The 19980-nt window shown below is 43.4% G+C and overlaps 1 protein-coding gene across 6 annotated transcripts in view; it reads right to left on the bottom strand.

Moving 5' to 3' along the window:
* The window catches only part of TENM2 (teneurin transmembrane protein 2), a 2740530-nt gene that overhangs the window by 294484 nt on the left and 2426066 nt on the right, over positions 1-19980 (bottom strand). For all 6 annotated transcript variants that reach the window (XM_085617838.1, XM_085617837.1, XM_085617839.1 and 3 more), the window contains one exon: positions 19330-19515. In XM_085617838.1, coding sequence (XP_085473964.1) covers positions 19330-19515 — 186 coding nt within the window. The remainder of the gene's footprint in view (positions 1-19329; positions 19516-19980) is intronic.

The raw sequence follows: 19980 nt of genomic DNA, 5'->3' as shown, positions 1-19980 counted from the left end.
AATAATGATTAGTCAATAAAATGTAAATTAGCCCACTGCTGTGATCAATGGGCATTCCATTTGACTTGCTTAAATAAAGGGTCAAATGTTGTGTCATCTGCCAAGAAAAAAAATTCAATGAAATGATATTGTTTACTAAGAAAGTCTTGTGAGTACGGAAGTGAGAATCATCAGATGTTCTGTTTCTAGAAAGGGCGCGCACAGCTACTAAGGTTATTTTTTTCAGTACACATTGAGCTTCTTAACACTATGAAAAGGATAGAACGGTCACAAAGGTGCATGCGAGCTCCGATGTCGAGTAAAAATCGAAACTTTAGTTAATAGTTTGTAGGAAAAGTGTAAATGAAACTGCACCGCTTGAGAACAAAAGCGGCGCAAGGTATGAAATCACATATACAATGCTCGCAAATGACCTCTGTGGCACGGTTTCAGAGTGGTCAAGAGAAATAGCTAAGTAGGCAGACACATGCAGACAAAACGCTTCAATGGTCCAGGCACCAGGTAATGTTCAAGAGAGAAAGACAAGCAAGTGCGCAATCCCAGAAAATATGGAATTCTCAGCAGACTATGTGTAGACCAATAATCAAAAACACAGCAAGGCCACATTTACAATACAAACACTTGGAACACCTCTACTGTCCAGATAACATCTACAAATACAAAATGCAGCAATACCTGGTTATGAACTTCACTCAGTAAGCACTGTTGAATAAAAAGACCTGCAGGCATTCATATAGGGCGCGGCCCAGTATAACATATGTTATGTCACAATAACCCATTGGATTCTGCAATCCCTGTATAAATGCCAGTCTCTAAATTCTTTATAATCCGCAACTTGCGATGCTCCCAGAAAAGACTCGGCGTTAAAAGCGACTGCAGTCGAGTTCTGACATCCCAATGCCTCCTGCCAGAGGCAGCAGCCGAGGTGAAAGGCAATTCAGGTCACAGTGCACTGTTTAAAGCAAGGAAAATGAAATGCTTATCTTCTGCTCTGATTTTCTAGATTAGAGTGACAAGCAGAAAGAACATGTTTATTTTTTGCACTCCTTAGATGATTATGGAAAAGTTAGTCTCTTTCTGCATGTCTCTACACATTCCGAGCTACTGCAGCTTTTTAAACTGATTTGCATCAAACTGTTTTTAAAGTCTTTTAAAACAAATATCAGAATATGTAGCTAAACAAGTTTTTGATGTATTTTATTTTGCATCTTTATTCTTCATGTTTGCAAACATGCTCTCGCTTGCAAATGAAAGAGCTATGCACCAAGGTTTTGAGGGGTTTGTGGGGAAGGTGATGGTGTGAGTGTGTATTATATGGGATAAAGTACCCCATTCCATACATGAAAAGGATATTGTAAGTCACCTCGAAGTTCCATAATCTTTTAAAGAACTTGGCCTTCAGCCTCGTTCCTCTATATATTTATGGAACTCCTCAGTGACTTGCCATATCCTTATAATGTACGGCAGGGGGTATTTTATGTCATATATTTAAGTTGCAGTAATGTACCAATCAAACGGCTGTTACAATAAAAAATATTAAGTTCTTATTCAGCTATTTTTTAACCATGGAAAGTATGTACCTAATAGAATGTATAATACAAGCTATGGAGTGTGATGTTTCATGGGGATGTGAACTAACTGATGTTTCAAATATTGTTTATTGGGTTTTACAATTATTTAATGCTGTGATATACTGTAAGTCAATTCAATAAGCATCACTCCATGGTGAACAATCTTCAACAGGCAAACATTAATAAATATAAAGTTGCATTCTCTTGTTATCACTCGAACTATGTCTCACTAAAGGCAAGTCTCAATTATCCTAAAGCTTTTAGTCTCCCATAATTCGGCGATTACACACCAGGTATACAATGATAGGGAATTTCAACTTGGAGAGGGGAAATAAGTGCACACACACTTAACATATAGAGGAAGTGGGTAAATGGTTAGGAGGGATATCCTGGGCAGGGGGTAAGCCCAAATACATACAGATCGTCAAATCAACCACCTGGAAGAACAATGGCTAAGAAGCAGGGGAAAGTCCAGGCACACCATAAAGGATCACACCTCCCTATCACCAGCAACAACACTCAACAGGAGGAACATTAAGGGGCTTCTAGAGCAGGGGAGCTCCTAGGATGTATTAGATATTTAGCTCCTAGGATGTATTGGATGCTGGGGGCTTTTCATGCGTGAGTTCTTTAAATTGTAATAACATAGTGTCCTAGGATGCTTCAATGGGGCGCCTCCAATTCTACAGGCCTCTTCCCAGTGTAGCGTAGTACTTTCCGCATCATCTCAGAAGTGCAGAACATTGCATCATTGGGTGAAAGTGCTGGTGGCTGCTGTGCTCACCAATGCATAGTCAGTAAGAGTTTTCCCAAAAGAAAGGCTACATTCAGAAAACGTACGCTCTTCCTCCTGGGGAATATGCCCAATGCTGAAGCTTTCCATGATATGAATGTAGTGAGCGATGCAACAGCAGCCAGTACAGTGTGTATAGAATGCCAGCATTCCGTTACTATAGGGCTAGACCAGAGCAAAGGTTGAAGCTCTGCTGAATACGTTTGACATCTGGAACAAGTAAGGTTGACAAATGTATGCATGTGGTTCAACCGTAACGGTGTAAGGTATGCCCTATGGAGAATGATATATTGTATATTTTTAAATCTTGAATTTCTAGAAATAATATGTGGACAGTCAAGTGCCTGTACCCATTCTGTATCATGTAAGGGCCGTCCTAGATCATCCTCTCATTCGAGCTGGAGATGAGTTAGTGAGACCCAGTATGATGTGAACTAACTGATATATCATATGTTTGGATGCAGTTACTGCACATAATGCCATGGTATAAAGGAAGATATTGCATAGGGAATTGTGAAATATGAGAAATATGTCAGTTTCCCTGTGAAATATAGATTTCTTCATTATAATTACAGCCCCAAGCCACTCTTCAGAGTTTAAGATTAAGAGTGTGATTAGCCATGCTATACAAATCCAAGTATTATTACTATTAGTATTACTATTATTATTATTATTAGGCACACCAGGATTATGCAGTAATGTTATCTAAATTATGTGGCCAAAAAAAGGCATGTATGTGGCACATACTCTGGCAATATTATTTTCAACCATTCGAGAAAGAAACAGCTTTTTAATGAAATTTGCACATTTTTATCAAACAGATTTTGTGAGAATATGTTTAATCCATAATTATATGGTATATACTGCAGCTACAGTAGCACAAAAAAGTCACTGCTACACCAAGGTTCTGGTAACGTTTACAATATTGGACTACATGAAATGGTTGCCCTCAATGCATGTCCTCTCTGTCTGAAATAAGCACAGGTTAAAGCGACTTAACTGTTAGGTAACAGAACATTTTAAATTAATAAAAAAAACCACTGAAATTACTTTTGGTGAAGTAACTTTAACTCGTGCTCTCAATTAACAAAGACTAGTGCCCCAACGATGCACATTGTTGTTATCAATGATGTTCTTTCACATGTGGCGGTGATGTTATCAACAATGTCATAGAACATCATGAGTAATGTAATATTTAATGTCATAAGTAGTGCAATGGTGACCTTTTGATCTGTTGCTCCAGCGGTACTCCCAAGTCTCCAGATATCTATAAATATTGAACCTTTATTTCTTAAAAACTATTGAATGGAATTACACCAAACCACAAAGAGCATGATTTCTGGGTAAGATCTAGCTTTCTGCCAAATTTTGAGTAATTCAGTACATGTGTTTTGGCTGAAGTGGTGTCTAAAATTCCCTATGAAAATTTCATGGGTCAATTGTGTTTTGGGATCCTATTGTTTTCTCAGCTGCCCATTTGACGAATCACCCAAAACCTTCAAGGAAGGACATGAGGTGGATGAACTTTTTTTTATTTACATGGACATTCATCGATGTTTTCCCCATGGAGTTTTTCATAGGAAATGAAGACACTGCTATCGCCAAAACACCGGGATGGAATTACACCAAATTTTGTAAAAAGCTTGATCTTTACCCAGAGAGAGTGCTTTTTGTTATTTGGTGTAAAACCGTTCAGTTGCTTTTGAGAAATTAAGGTTCAAAATGTATAGATATCTATAGACACATGATTACAGCAGGCCAGCAGATCAAAAGATAAAAATAGATTGGCTGCCTCACATCAACAAAGATGTTTGGCAGCCATTTTAGGACTTAGTCCCTGTGTCCGAAAAAGAAGAATACAATGAACACTTAGGCCTTGTGGGCCCTTCCCCATGGGTCAAAAACTGTTATTTTCCAGTCAGACAGTCCTACTATAGGACTGCTGTAAACATTTTTTTTACAGGCCATGCTCTCAGTTAAAATTCCCAGGGGGTGGGCCAGGGCCTGGGGGTCGGTACATCATTCCCTTTAGGGGCAGGGATATGTGACCCCACTCCCTGAGCCATTTAATGGCCCTGGGTACCTCATCCCTGGGGCCTGCAGAGTTATATGTTTGTTTTGCTGTTATGAGCATTTGATGGAGCTAGTAGGTCTGCTTTCTTTATACAACACCTCTTGATATTTTTACTGTATGTTGAAAAAACAAGCCTCTGAAATTCACTGAAAAAACAAAGGTTAAAATGACATAATAGTTAGGTGACAATGCCGGGAAAAACATAACATTGAGTTAACTGAAGTGACCATAACTTACACCCTTGTCATGCACTTGCTTATGACTTCATCTATACCATCAATTATGACATGTTCTATGACATCATTGATACCTGATGACATCTTTTTTTCCCGTAAATATTTCTTTATTGGCATTTTTATTTTTAAAAAAACAAGGAGTTCCTCAGCAAGGATGCAGGTAAACATAAATCAAACATTAAAGGACCAGAAAGGTCCGTATAGGAGAAACAATAAAAAGTGGAATTAATAATCAGCAGAGTAAAGTGCTAACAAATAGCAAGGGATACCAGAGCTGGATATTGATATTAGTCATGCCCCTGACCGTCTTCATGGGCAGTCTAGGAGTTAGTGCACATACAAGCGATTTACCAAGGGCCTCAAACACCTGCAGTCATTGAGCACAAGGTCTTACACGTGCCCCTCTATGTATAAGCATGGGATGGAGGGTGGGCATCCTCTCAGGGCCTCATGGAGGTATCCAGGGATGGACAGGTAAACCCAGGTGCGAGCCGGTCAGGTTCCCAAATGCTGGCTGTGCTGTCCCACTAAGTTCACAGTGCTGGATTAGGGCTGCAACTGCCAACTGCCAAAAGAGGGTGTAAGGAGAATAGGACTGGGGTCCATGCGCTAATTATGCCCTCTAGGGACAGACAGAGCCAACTGTGAGCATGGGGGGGAAGGACATTAAAAGCTTTCACATACAGCCTTGTACTCTCCCATTTGATCATTCACTTTATAGATTAAGCATTCACAGCCCACCACCCTTGCCAATTCTGCCAACCACTTTGAGGGGGTAGGTTGAGAGGGCTGCCTCCAATGTTGTAGAATGCACACTTTGGCCAATGCGAGGGCTGTCTCTCGGCAACACTGCAAGTCTTTGGAGGGTTTCACACAGTCTGCCATGTTGAATGGAGAGGCAGGGGCATTGAGGGGCACATGGTCTGTTCCCGATTGATTAGGGTTGACCACACTGCAGACCAGAACATCTGAAGTGCTGAGCAGACCCAGAGAATGTGTGAGAGGGGGCAGTGTCGTGATTCACACCTTCTCTGTGCTGTTTTTGGGGACTCCAATGCCAAACATGCAGTACTTTGAAGTAGCAGAATTTCAGTAAGAGAGTGTCATGCATGTGGAGAAGAGTATACCAGTCATCGTCAGTATAGTCCTTGGCTAGCATAAGTTGCCACTTAAGCTTCATCTGTCTCCTGATTGGGGTCAAGAATTAGTGGTCTATGTGTAGGTTGTACAGACCAGAGACCACCCCCTTGTGGGTCTCCCAAGTTTCCAGAGAATGTCTGATGGGGGAGCAGTAAATTTTGAACACTTCTCCTAAACTTCCTCTAAGGCAGTGGTGTATTTGGACATAGAACCAGTGTTGGGATGGACGGTTACTGAACTCCTCTCCTAGAGCCGGGAGTGAGTTAAAGTATTGATCGTCTATCAGCTGATCAACCCGCAATAGTCCTGCCACCCTTCAGAAAGGCGAGGAGACAGTGCGGCCACCAGAGCGTATCCCTTGGTTATGCTAAGTAGGAGCAAAGGCATGTAGTCAAGGACTGGTCGATGTTATGGTGTGGGAGGACCGCCATATGGTTAGCAGGGCCCTAACTACTGGGTTATAAGGCTGCAATGTGCTAGCTTTGTAGTTATAGAGGGCATTGAGATACCTGTTACATTCCAATAGGCTCGTCCCATATAGACGTGTCTGGGGTCCGGGACAGCCAGCAAGTGAGGTGGTAGATAAGAAGTGTTGTGAAGTATGAGGACAGGTGTTACATATGGAGATTTCTTGGTTCCGTGTGGGCGTAGAATGTGTCCAACTTTAGTCGAGGGCGCATTCCATCCCATTTGAAAGACTTGATGATGGACTCAATTTGCGACAGAAGGACCTTGAGGATCGATATTGGGAGCATACCAATGACATAGTTGTGAGGGGCAATGATCATTTTCACAGCCTGTGCCTAGTGCCAGAGAAAGAGCTGTAGGGCAGACCAGCTGGTGAAGTTGGTATGGGTCTTAGCTAGTAGAGGGAGCAAGTTATCATCATGTGGGCGAGGCTCTTGCTAAGTTGGAGCACAAGGTACTTCATCCATTTGGGCACCCAGCAGAAGTTAAAGCCCTTGACATTGGCTCTGGTAGAAACCTGGGGCACTGACATCACCTCATTCTTATCCTAGCTGCCTCTGTAACCAGAGAACTGGTAGAGCCATCTTACTTTGGTGATAAATTGCTGCCCCGGGCTAAACTTCTGATGGACCATAAACAAATAGGGCCATTCCACGTGATCAAAGGCCTTTTCTGCATTCAGGGAGACCACCAAGGTCTCCTCATCTCTGGTATTAGAGGCCCATAATATGTGTTTGAGGGTCTGGAGGGTATTCCTTGATGAACTGCCTGATACAAACCAGACCTAGGATTGATGAATAGGCAACAGGATGTCTCTACTCAGTCTGGTCGCCAGAATTTTGGCCAGTATGTTGATGTTCACGTTGATCAGGGAAATCCTCCTTAAAGGCCTCATGGACCATCTGCGTAACCTGGGTTTTGCTGATTTTTAAAAAAAATTCTGGGAACCTGTCCTCATCCGGCGATCTACAAGTGGGGAGATAGGCCATTGACCCATGATCTCTTCCTATGTGATCTCACCCTCAAGAAGCACCCGACCGTGTCGGATATAGTGAGTATGGTCAGTGAGTTCAAAATGCCTCATGGTTAGATGAAGTGGAGATGGCATGTAGGTCTTCGTAGTAGAAGGTAAAGGCCCTTGTAATGTCTTCCGGTTGCGTGTGAAGGGTCCCCTGCGAATCACGGATGGCTGGTATGGCAAGCTGGACCTCCCATTGTTGAAGGTGTAAGGCCCATAGCAATTCGGCTTTCTAATGCTCGTAAAGTCACCACTAGAGCTTCTGCAATTCTCATTCGGCAGCCAAAGTATAGTGTTGGTTCAGAGCAAGTTTTGTGACTTCCAGCCAGTGGCAGCTCTCGACAGATAGGGATTCATTATAGGCAAAAAAGGGGACCAGGCTGCAGCCTCATCCAGCTGCTTCCACTCAACCCGCGCTTTGTTGCGCTTGAGAGTGGTGTGTCACATTAGCAACCCCACAAGGTGCCCTTGTCTACCGCCCTTATGGTTTATTGACTGGGCGTTGTCGGAGTGGTATACCTGAACGTATGAGGCCAGGAGGCATTTGTCATCCGGGGTCTTATAGTTGGATATATTCATCTGGCAGCCCATTCCTAGGGCGAAATGTTGTCCAAATGTAGAGCAAATTCAATTGGCTAATGGTCTGATATCTCTCCTGGTAGACTAGCAGTTTGGTACCCATGATGTAGCACAGGACCCGTGTGAGGAAGTAGTCTATTCTGAAGGGCGTACCTATAACCTTGGAGCAGTAAGAGTAATCTCTGTCTATTGGATGGGAGAGACGCCACACATCAGTGAGATTGTGGTTGGCAACACGTCTTTTAGTACGGTCTTCTCTGTGGCATTACCAATGTCTAGGGGACCATTGGATTAATGTCAAGGCTTCAGTCACCTCCAAGCACAACCCTAGTTTCTCTAAATTCCATAAGAAGTCATGGAATGTGTGTCAAAAAGTGTGTTTTACTCATCGTGAGTGCGTAAAGTGAGCCCACTATGTACGTGTGGCCTAGTGTTTTGAATTTACCAAAGAAATTTCCATCCAAGTAGGGAGTATGGTATGTTGAAAGGTTTAGTTGATGAGAATAGCAACCCCACATCATTCTTTTTGTGGTGTTGGTAGCTGGGGGCTGTCGGAGTCCCCAGGATTAGTTCAATAGCTATGTAGTACCATTCTCACTCATTCCCTTTGCAGTTTCTTGGAGCAGTGTGATGTCTGTGCACTGATCTTTCAGGTAAGTCAGTATCCTTAGGTGCATGATATAGATATTCAGCGCATTGATATTAAGGGATAGCAAAAATACCGGGGCTAACCTGGGTGTAGGCACCTGCATGGACAATCTGGGTGAAGGAGTCCGGGAGGTCTGTGGCCACAGAAAGGCAAGTGGAATGAGCAAATGAGATGTGCAAAAGAATAGATCATGCAACAGCACTGGGCCCAAGCAGGAGGGTGCTGCTGGTCAAGGGCAGTGTGAACAGGAAAGGGGAAGTAGGAGCTTTAACCTTACCTTAGTATGCGAGCTAACCTTCACCGGCCATCACCCTGAGGGATCCCAGAGGGTGGGTGATGGCTCAGTACAGCAGGGTGCACTGACATGAGGGACACGCATGACCTACAGGCCTGAAGAATACCGAAAGATGATGGGGGTAGCATGTAATCCACCCATCCACACACAGGCCACTTGGTGCAGAGTGAGAGAGGCACTTCTAGAGTCACCAAGTCCCTACCCCCCCTACAGTGGGGGAATGGAGGAGCGGAGACCAAAGGGCAAGAGAGAGAAAGGTGGGCAAGCTCTCTGTCATGGCACGATGCAACAATACACACATTGGAGGCCCTTTGTGTTCCAGTATTCAGGCGGTTGTCAACCAAGTTCCTACACAGTGGAGGCAAGTATGGTAAGCCTGTTGGCGATGGAGATTAGAATGATTGGCCACCATCTGATGGATCTTCAGCTGAGGGGTGGGAGTTCTTGAGAGTGTACAACAGTGGTGGTCATTCCTTCAGGGGGCCTGTCCTTCATTGGTGAGTGCGATTTGTCACTCTCCCTGGTTAGTGTCTTGATCACTCTGTTAAAGCCTTCCTTATCTGAGTTCCTATGAGGTGTCGTTCATGACATGTCAGGATGTTGCAGGGTTGTAGGGTGGTGTTCCTGTCCACCCAGATCTGACAGCCCATGTCCCTTTTGGCTCCTGGGTTACTGTATTCATTGAGGCATAGCCCCCAGTGTCTAAGAAATCTTTCAGCATGCAATATTTGTAAGTGATGACCATCACCGCGAGGTTGATTAAGCCATATTTGATGTCATGGTAATGAAGTTCAAAATATTACAAACGGTTCTGTCGGGTAAACAGTATTGCTTCAAGAAAAATCATCATTTTTATGCATATCCAAACACACATGGAGACCATAAGTAATTTTTAAAGAGGCTTTATGAATTGCATCATTCATAAACAACTAAAGGCAATGGCTGTCAAATGTAAAACATAGTTGTGACAAAGTGGCGTGAAGTGACATAAAGTGCTCAGTGCTCTGGTGAAAAGTGCGTAATATATACAGTGTAATTTTTGCAGGATAAAAATAATTTGCAAAGGTCAGTCTGAGCGAATGATCAAAACAAACTGCAAGTCGATCAAATCAGTCTTTTATGCAGAGTATTTCAACTGATCCTTCAATAAGTGTCGACGTTTCAACCCAAGATAGCGTAGTTCGCTAGTCAAAGCGGGTCTTCATCAGGACGGGGATAGACAGCCAGATTACGCAAACCCAATGTTCCTTGAAGGGCGATGTGAAATGGAGAGGCAAGAGCAATGGTATCCTGTTCTCCTTAGAAGTCTGCGTGAGTTCCGTTCAAAATTTGGAACGTGTCCGCGTAGGGGAACGGATCGTCCTTTGCGGGAGTTTGGTATTCAGACGAATGATTTACATCTAGTGTCTGTAATTCGTGTGCGATCAGAGGCGCGCAGGCAAACGTCCTGTCATTCGCGAGGTCTGTCTCGCGAATGACAGGACGTTTGCCTGCGCGCCTCTGATCGCACACGAATTACAGACACTAGATGTAAATCATTCGTCTGAATACCAAACTCCCGCAAAGGACGATCCGTTCCCCTACGCGGACACGTTCCAAATTTTGAACGGAACTCACGCAGACTTCTAAGGAGAACAGGATACCATTGCTCTTGCCTCTCCATTTCACATCGCCCTTCAAGGAACATTGGGTTTGCGTAATCTGGCTGTCTATCCCCGTCCTGATGAAGACCCGCTTTGACTAGCGAACTACGCTATCTTGGGTTGAAACGTCGACACTTATTGAAGGATCAGTTGAAATACTCTGCATAAAAGACTGATTTGATCGACTTGCAGTTTGTTTTGATCATTCGCTCAGACTGACCTTTGCAAATTATTTTTATCCTGCAAAAATTACACTGTATATATTACGCACTTTTCACCAGAGCACTGAGCACTTTATGTCACTTCACGCCACTTTGTCACAACTATGTTTTACATTTGACAGCCATTGCCTTTAGTTGTTTATGAATGATGCAATTCATAAAGCCTCTTTAAAAATTACTTATGGTCTCCATGTGTGTTTGGATATGCATAAAAATGATGATTTTTCTTGAAGCAATACTGTTTACCCGACAGAACCGTTTGTAATATTTTGATTATCCGCCCAGGTTCTGAGGGATACTGGGTTACCCCATTTTGATATTTTCATGGTAATGAAGTTGGCCAGAGGGCTAAGAACTATTTGTGCTTTAATTACGTCTCCTGTGATGTGAATCCGTTCGCCATCTTAACTGCTTGCACATCCGTCTGCACCTGGGTATGCTGGAGGAGGCATGAGATGGCTGCCCTGTGCTGTGAGGGGTTTCAGGAGCCTCTGGAGCCGATTCTATGAGCTTGTTGGAACTCTAGTGGGACCGTGAAGCTTATGCACAGTAGTTAGTAGACGATGGTCATGGGATGTCAGTTGGAGGGGGGTGCCACCTGTGTTTGATCAACCCTGTCCCTGACTCAGGCCATAAGGAAGGAGAATCTGGTATAATCCTGGGTGGACCAACAAGCAGCCGCATCAGGCATTCCTCTATCAAGGGGAGGGCTACGCCAGCAATTGAGTGTGGCCACAAGAAAGAGGTGCAGTGGGAGAAATTACTCTGTCCAGGCATAAGTCGCAGAATGTCAGCAGTCCCAGCACCCCATGGCTATATGCTGCCAGACCCCTGGCCCTTTGACGTTGGTCGCTTCCAGACAATCCAGCTACTCCCAGTGGGTCGGCCCTGCTGTAGTATCAGGTGTGTTGCAGCCATGCGTGGCACCACAGCAGGTTACCAGTGGCAGCTACGCCCCTAAGGGGGAGGAGCGTTGCCTGACTGATCAAAATGACAAATAAAATGATAATAACGTATTGTTATTATCATTTTATTTTCCCGATTGCAGTCACTGGTGGGTGAGGCTGGCCAGAGCAGGGGTGGAGTGGGGTGCACTCCCCAAGTGCACAAGAACTGTTTGGCCTGCCCTCTTGGGCCGAAAAACAGTTCATGAGCACTCAGCATGATCCTACCAGGCTGCATTACACAGCCTGGTCAGGAACATGTACAGGCTCCCTGTTCCAATCGGAGCGCCAATCCATGGTGCTCAGAACAATCACAAGGCTGCATTGCAGGGTTGTGATTGACTCAGGGGAGCCTCTCCGCCCGGGTGCTTCCTGCTGCCACCGTCCGGGACAGGAAGATGAAGAGGACGAGGAAGGAGGATAGACATGAGGCGGCTGCCGGCCATAAAAGGTAAGTCTTTTTTATTATTATTACATTCCTCCACCATTTGGTAGCAGCCGCTACTGAGGGTTACTTTCCCAGTCAGGACCGGTCGTCTGGAGCAGCATGATCCTCCCTGGGCCAGACGTCTGCTCTGAGCAGAGGCTGGAGGTTGACCAGTGCTTATCAGGTACCGGTGACATCTCAGGAGCGGAGATGGGGGTTGCCAGTTAAGGGCTGTTACTTTGCCGCTGGGGAGAATAGAAAGGGGGCTCCCACTGGAGGTGGTGGGGGGTCACCTCGCGCAGCCCCAGCCCCATATCAGCCTCTGCTGCCCTCTGGACATTGGCAAAATCACCCCCACAAAGGTCCTAGGATGCAGCAGTACTCTAAGGAGCCCCATCTTGCTCTTTGGCTGGCTTTGCAACTCCACTGTTGATATCTTAAATAACATTATAGATGACACTGTGCATGGCGAGGGTGCAAGTCACAGTTACTTCAGTTAACTATAACTGGTGATTTTCAGTGTTTTTTAGTTTAAAATGTTACCTTTTAATTAACAGTTTCACCTAACTAGAAAGTCTCTTTAAACTTTGGAGTGAGCACAGGCCTAGTCATAAGATATTTTCTGAAGGACTCTGTGGGAAACACGGCCCTGTATCATTTATTCGTAACCCACTCAAGGAGTAAGGGTTGGAGTCCGTCCTATTACATATTAAACTATGTTTGGGCTACAATAAAAGGCTCGACATTGGGACAAAATGAAATGAAAATAAACTGGTCACACAGAATATAATGCAATTGCTCATATCAACGGTAGAAAAGATCAGCTAGAGGGATTTAGGGTCATAAATGTGTACTCATAAGAAGCCCAAAGCAAATTGTTGCAATATTAGAGTGCTTCAAATTAAGCATGAATTTATTTTCTTAAAATGTAAAGACATTCAGCCAGGTCAAACATCACTCAAACCAAGTCACCTTTCTTTAATTCATAGAATTGTTATTTGTATTTCTTAGGGACCCCCCTACTGAATTCATGTTTGTTTCAGTCAACGAGTCTATAAAAAGATCTGGCTTTAGTTGAAGTTCCCTCCCATGTAAATGATGGAAAATACATTGCTTTGCTTACCACAGCCGACGTTCACATCTATGAAAGGCGACTACAAATCACCCTTCACAGGTCACTTAGCCTATCGGAGAAATGTTCTAGCGCACAGAACTTCCAGCACAGTTTCTTCGGGCAATCAAGGCAACTCATCCACCCATGCGCGAAGCCAAGCAAATCAAATGATTTTCAATTGCATTAAAATATACGAACACATTCTGAAGGTAAGTGGCACAAACTCAGCGTTAGCTGTTGAGGCCTCGTGGATAGTAATTTACTGCATAATTTAGCAGAAAGTACACAAATTGTTTGAAATAAGAGCAGCCCATGAAGCAAAATAGACGCCATATGTACGAAGCCAGCGATCCACGCGGCAATGCATGAATATGAGTGGAGATCCAGATACATAAGAGACCAGACTATAATACACTGTACTTTTTAGTATATGGAGTACCTATGTCCCGTGGCGGCCAATGCAGGTAAGTGCGGTGAGGCGGGGCCAGGGTTAGGGGATGGAAGTCACAAACAACAGCATAGAGAAAATAAAACAAATAAATAAATAAAACCACTTACCTTGCCCTCGCTGCATCGACTTATTTTATTTTCCCTACTCCATTGTTTCTCATCTCACCCCTCCCCTCCCCCCGCCCCATCCCACCGCGCTTACCTGCACGGGTCGCAACTGCACAGGTCTGATACAACATCACTCCACTTGAACAATCAAAATATCCAAGGGTAACTTCTGAAGACATTCCAGTGATGGAACGCATAACTGGTGCCCACAACACAGGCAGAAGAACCGCGGCCAGTGCCCAGGCTGATTGTAATAACCGTGATTCAGAAGCAGTATTTATGGTTAGGACTCTGGGTCCAATTTGGCACTGCATGGAAGGTCATGAGCACAAATCAGCAGAGCCACGTGCAGATACAAATCCTTATGTTTTCTAAAGAAGGGTTCAAGCTCGTCAAAGAAACAAGACCATCCACCCCAAAATGAGTCGGTAGAGACCAAGATTATAAACAGTTTGGGCACAGTATGGACATAAAAGATAGTGACTACGAGGAGTTTGAAAGAAGGCTTATGAACTATTTTCCTGTTAGAAAATATCGCCTTTGAGGTGATCACCAGGAAAGAAGGGAAACCACGAACAACTTGGTAAATAGTTACATGTTATATGTATACCATTACGTAGGAGATCATGCAGTTTACGTTTTTGAATGCTCCTCTTTCAAGGCCTGTCATATAAATTGGAAATGCAAAGGGAACATTTCCCAATACAAAATGTCATTTGAGGCACACCCCCTACAAGCGTGACAAAAGAGACAAGCGACTTACTGCGAAATATCTCTAATGGAGCTCAACCTTTACCTGTAACCTCAATATATATATGTAGAATCGCTGTCTTCAGCCATAGACGACTGAATTATACTAGATAAATAAAAAGTGAGACATTTTTAATAAAATAAAGGATGAGTGAGCCAGAGAAAAACATATTTTTGTGAGGTTACATGGTGTACCTATTCCATGTCAAGAAGGGCTGAATTTGGATCAATGTCAACTAAAACATCTCACATTTGTTCTAGTCTCACAATATCATTCTTTCAGCACAAAATGACGTGTCAACTGCACTATGGACAGGACTGGACGTGAATGTTATATTGTGTTTCAGCATTGCATGCTCTATATCCTTGTAAGAGTTTTTAAAAGCTACAAACCAGATGTGATCTCAAATGTCTCCGCCAAGTGATTTAGTGGGTATGAAGATAGTTGGGCAAAGCTATATTTGGATACCCACAAAGGTAGGAAGGACACAACAAGAGGCACGCTGAATTCCCAAACAGAATCCCATTATGTGTAGCCCAAAAGTAGATCCAACATGGATGCTCCAAACACTCACCAATTATACACAGTGCCACCGTGATCACACCCGCATATCGGTTAGTCCCTCCTATTTTCTTCTCAAGATCGCAACAATGATAGTACGTGTTGTGTGGTACGTACAACAGGAATATTCATTTAAGATTAGAAGTAGTAGTGTGTGCAAACCCATTGCAAGGATTCCATATTGAGAAGTGATGCCGACAACTCGAAATATGAATACCACATCAAAGTAATTCTAAGTAGGAATGATCAAACAGCTGGAATAATTATATCTATAGGTCTACACGAGGGACCTCGTCGACCTCTTTATGTTTGCACATGCTGCTTGACTGAACACTATACACTTCCCATATTACATCTATTAAAAAACGCAACAAATGTTCTATGTAAGTTTGACTGGATACACCAAATGTGCGTTGCTGTATTAAAAGTAAGTATAACACATCAGACTGCTTATCATTGGTTGAAAGATGCACACTCGAGTTGTGTCTGAGCTGAAGCAGTAACCAGAGGGACTAGAGCGGGTAAAAAGGCTTTCAACATTGGCAAGCCTCACTCACCTCTAGTATATGGCCTCTTTGAGTATACTTTAATACACCTCAAAAAGCACTGAGTGGGGAAGGATGTGCAACTTGCTGACAATGATACAGATTTGTCAAAAAGAGTTCCCTGGTACACCTATCATTTAAAGACTAACATCGATTGGACCATTCCATCCTGCACTATTTGTGACTTGTTACCATCTTAACGGCAATAGGATATCAATGTCAGCTTCTGAGATTTATTTCTAAGTCAGGGAAGTCTCACAGAGGTAATCTTGGAAAAATGGGGATAGCATCTCCACAGAGCTTGCACCTACCACTCACCACTACCGTGGAAACCATACTAGCCCTCTTAGGCAACAAAGGCATCCTTACCTCCTTGTGAAAACGCTAGACACGTACTACTTGGGGTTCTAGAGCCAGGGAGCCGTGCGAGCTGCCTCCCTGTACACAAGACCGCTAAGAGATTCCGGTAGAAGACAGGCTAACCTTTAACATCCTCACGCCATCATCTGGTCCTTTCTCCAAGGAATACGTTCTCTTCTGGCACTGGCAAAGTCCATATAATTCATATTAAATACACCTCGAATTTAGGAGATGAAAATATTCCAGTAATTTACCTATGGCTAGGAAATTGTATGACCACTTCAAAAGTCAATATCTTAAAAGCTAAATAAAATCACTCATCTTTTGCTTTGGGTATTTCATTAATAGCTACATAAATGTTTAAATGTCCTCCTAATTGTTGCCATTCACGCCTAGGAAGGACTGATAGAATACTGGTGCAGTCTGACAGTGTGCTCAGCCACAGAGACATACCTCTGGATGCCGAATCATACTTCCTAGTCTCATAACTAAACCATGAATACAACTGCACAGGACTGTCTGCACCCCAGCAACTCCTTCACGATATGTTAGTTATTATTAAATGCTATTTTCCAACGTCAGGCAAGTTTCCAGACTTTATGCCAAGTCAGTAGCAGGTGCTGCAGAGATGGCAGCAAAATGCTACCTTAAGCAGAAGAGACCGTGGTGGATATTTGCCTAAAAAATCAATAATCCACGGTAGGGAGTCAAAACGTCAAAATACATCTTTAAAAATGGGGACCTGCCAGGGCAGAGATTGTTCCTACGCAAAGAATTGTGAATAATTTCCTCTCATGACTTCATACGTGTAAAAAAGATACAACCTGAAGAAGGTACGAGCCACAAAGAATTGTGTTTAAGTTCATAATATGGCTTTGAACTCTGCATTTTAATCAACTTTGCACTCACCCGAGACTGTTAAAAACTACTGATGAGGGACTCAATATCAACAGTTACATATGGACAAGACTAGGGAAGGAGGGACGGTACAACATCAGGACATCATTATAACAAACGAAACAAGACTTTAAATTGACAAATGTATGTGCACAGTTCATTTTATATTCACCTGACAAAAATGCACTAGTTTCACAAACTACACAAAATGTGAAAGGGACAACAATGAAATAATGAAAAGGCATTCACTCATCTGCACACCTTGCTTGGGCCAAAGTCCCAGATTACAGAGAAAACACAATCACTAATGGGATTGTCCCATAAAGGCCCGCCAGAACTGCTGCCACCGGCATCCCAATGTGAGACCTACTTGCCAATGTCTGCTCTCTTACTACATGGTACGAATTCACTTATTTGAGTTATGGTGGTACAAATCCATAACTTTAGTAAGGAATTAGGAAACAGTTCCCTATGCTGTTGTCTTATGGGATCTATGCCTCTGCAGTGAAGAGAGGTGCACTCGGGAGTCACATGACTGTTCCAATGCCTATACATACGAGTGGGAGTAAATTACTGCAGTTTCATCACCATTGGCCTGCTCCTGAGTGCAGATTTGGTAGATTGTTTAGGAAATAAATGATGGTTTACACCTTTCACCCCTTTTCTCTTCTATTAAAGGAAGTAATTGCACAGCTAGGCTCTCATTTTTGACAAACAGTTGCTTTTGAATCCTGCTTTGATAAAGTTCAAAATATTGAATGGGGGTGGAGAGATCCAGTCATAGCACTCCGGTCTAAGACCTGTGGATGTAGTTACTGTCGATAGCAGGCTTTTTATCCTACAACATTTAACGAAAGTTTTCTAATACCAGAAATGTAGGAGATTTGTTCAAAAACAAATTTATTAATGCTACAGTAGTGTTACTATACATATTTTTTTAAATAATTTTAAAGCAACTGTCTGAGTATCTTTCATCCTTTAGTTGCTAACTTCCAATACAATGGACTCTGCATTATACATTCCATTCCATTCCACTTGTAAAGCGCATGGCTTCCACCAACGGTGGTGTCCCGGCACTAAGTAGCAGCACCACAGAGGAGGACAGAGGAAGCAAGACAGGCTAAGGAAGGTCGAAAAGCCAAGTTATCAAAGCCTTCCTAAACGCGATTTCCGACTCCGCTTTGCGAAGATGGTCGGGCATAGCATTCCAGAGGGTAGCCGTTCTCACCGCGAAGGCTTGCCCGCCAATCCTGGTCTTGGCAAAGCGAGGAATCCGGAGCAACTCCTGAAAATTAGATCGCAGGGTCCTGGTCTGGCTACACCTCTGGAGTCTCAGCTTCAGATAACCAGGGCCGCTGTCTCTTGAGGCTCTGAAGGCCAAGGACAGAGCCTTAAACTCTATTCTCCTCCTAACTGGAAGCCAATGTAGGCTGCGCAGATGAGGGGAGATATGATGACATCATGGAGGATGCCTTTAGAAGCTTCTTCTTGTATTCTAAACCTAGATCATAGTTAGCACATACTCAGCTGGATGGTGAGTGACCCTACAATAAACAGAAGGGATTGAATTTGCATGTCACATGCAAACCTGGTTAAGCCCACACTCTCACCATTACCAAATTATTTATTACATTGCTGCTACCGCAGGCCACTCACAATCGTCCAGAATCTGACCTGCCTGTACCTGATTTTATTAGATAGGTCTTGAGGGCGGGTCTGGCAGGGGCCCGGGGGAGGAGTGACCAACCACATGCGGTGTACGAATACCTGTAAGAAATGGTTTTGACCCATCATTTCACACGTCTGTGTGAAGAGTGATCTCTTCATAAAATCTTTCTTTGTAAGTGCCTTCGTGTCTGGCTCTAAAATATAATGCTTTCTGTGGGCGGTAATTGAGGGCTCTTGTAATCGCTTTGCGATTAAGATTATCCAGTAATCTGTGTACTGAGGAGTTTATGTATTCAAGCAAAAAGAGAAGACATGTATTGCGTGTCATGGAAGAAGGACACAAAGTAATCCTGCTGACTTAATTGCAAAATGAATTAATTTTATTTAATTTCTGGCTTTGCAGGCTATAAGCCAGGCATTATTTTCAAGAGCTCTAAATGTTACCTGACACAGTCAGTGACTTCAATATGATGCATAATAGCAAACAAGTATGGTGCATCGAACCAAGAAATTGAAAAATATGCAATTAAAGGAACATTGCTTTACTTTTGCATGAAAATTTTTGAGGATGTGCGCAAACTGGCAAAAACCATCGTCTATAGCCATTGGCAATGGCAAATTGATGGTGATAATTTTAAAATTCATCTGTACAGCATAAATGTATGCATATGCTAGAGTTTCGGGTGGCATGGAAGCAGGCAGTAGGAAGTAGCCGCCTTGATGGAACAGATCCCATAATACACAACAACTACTAAATTTCTATGTTGTATGAAAAGAAAGCAATATGTGCCTGATTTGATGTCTGTCGTTTGCCTACCAATGGTGCAGTGCTCCCCATTCCATCCCTCTCTGCATTCACATTTGCCGTCTTTGCATGATCCGTGTTCAGTGCAGCGTGGATGGCATACACGCTGGTCGCATGCTACCCCAGTCCAGCCATCTTCACATCGACATGCTCCACCAATACAGACACCATGGGTGCCACAATCTACTGAACAGACCTCTGTAGAAATGGAAATAGAAGCAAAATAATTGTTTAGTGTGGCTTGCCTCAGTATTAGGCATGCACATAGAACTGCTCGTCAGTATCATGAAAATTATAATTACAAAAAAAATACAAACAACTCTAAAATAACACGTGCATTCTGGGATGCTGCGCTGATTAACCAACAGCAAGCCCTGCCCTGCTCGTAAAGGAGCGGCCCATGCATGTAATAGCGGTGGGGTGGTGGGGCAGGGTGGAGGGGGACTCGACAGACAATGCAGGAAAATTAAATATTTAATTTTCCCTCGTCGTCTGTTGAGTACCGACCCCACCCTCACCGCTCTTACGTGCACGGGCCGCCCCTGTGCTCACACCCTTAAATACATACCCTTCTGCTGAGTTTGACCATCAGGGTAGTACTGTCATATTGTGGCTTGTGGTGTTTGCCTTATAAGGCATCTTCACATGTGGAAGTGCAAGAGA

Source organism: Triturus cristatus, chromosome 7, assembly GCF_964204655.1.
Source record: "Triturus cristatus chromosome 7, aTriCri1.1, whole genome shotgun sequence".
NCBI classification, from domain to species: domain Eukaryota; kingdom Metazoa; phylum Chordata; class Amphibia; order Caudata; family Salamandridae; genus Triturus; species Triturus cristatus.
This window is presented reverse-complemented; position numbering and strand designations above follow the sequence as displayed.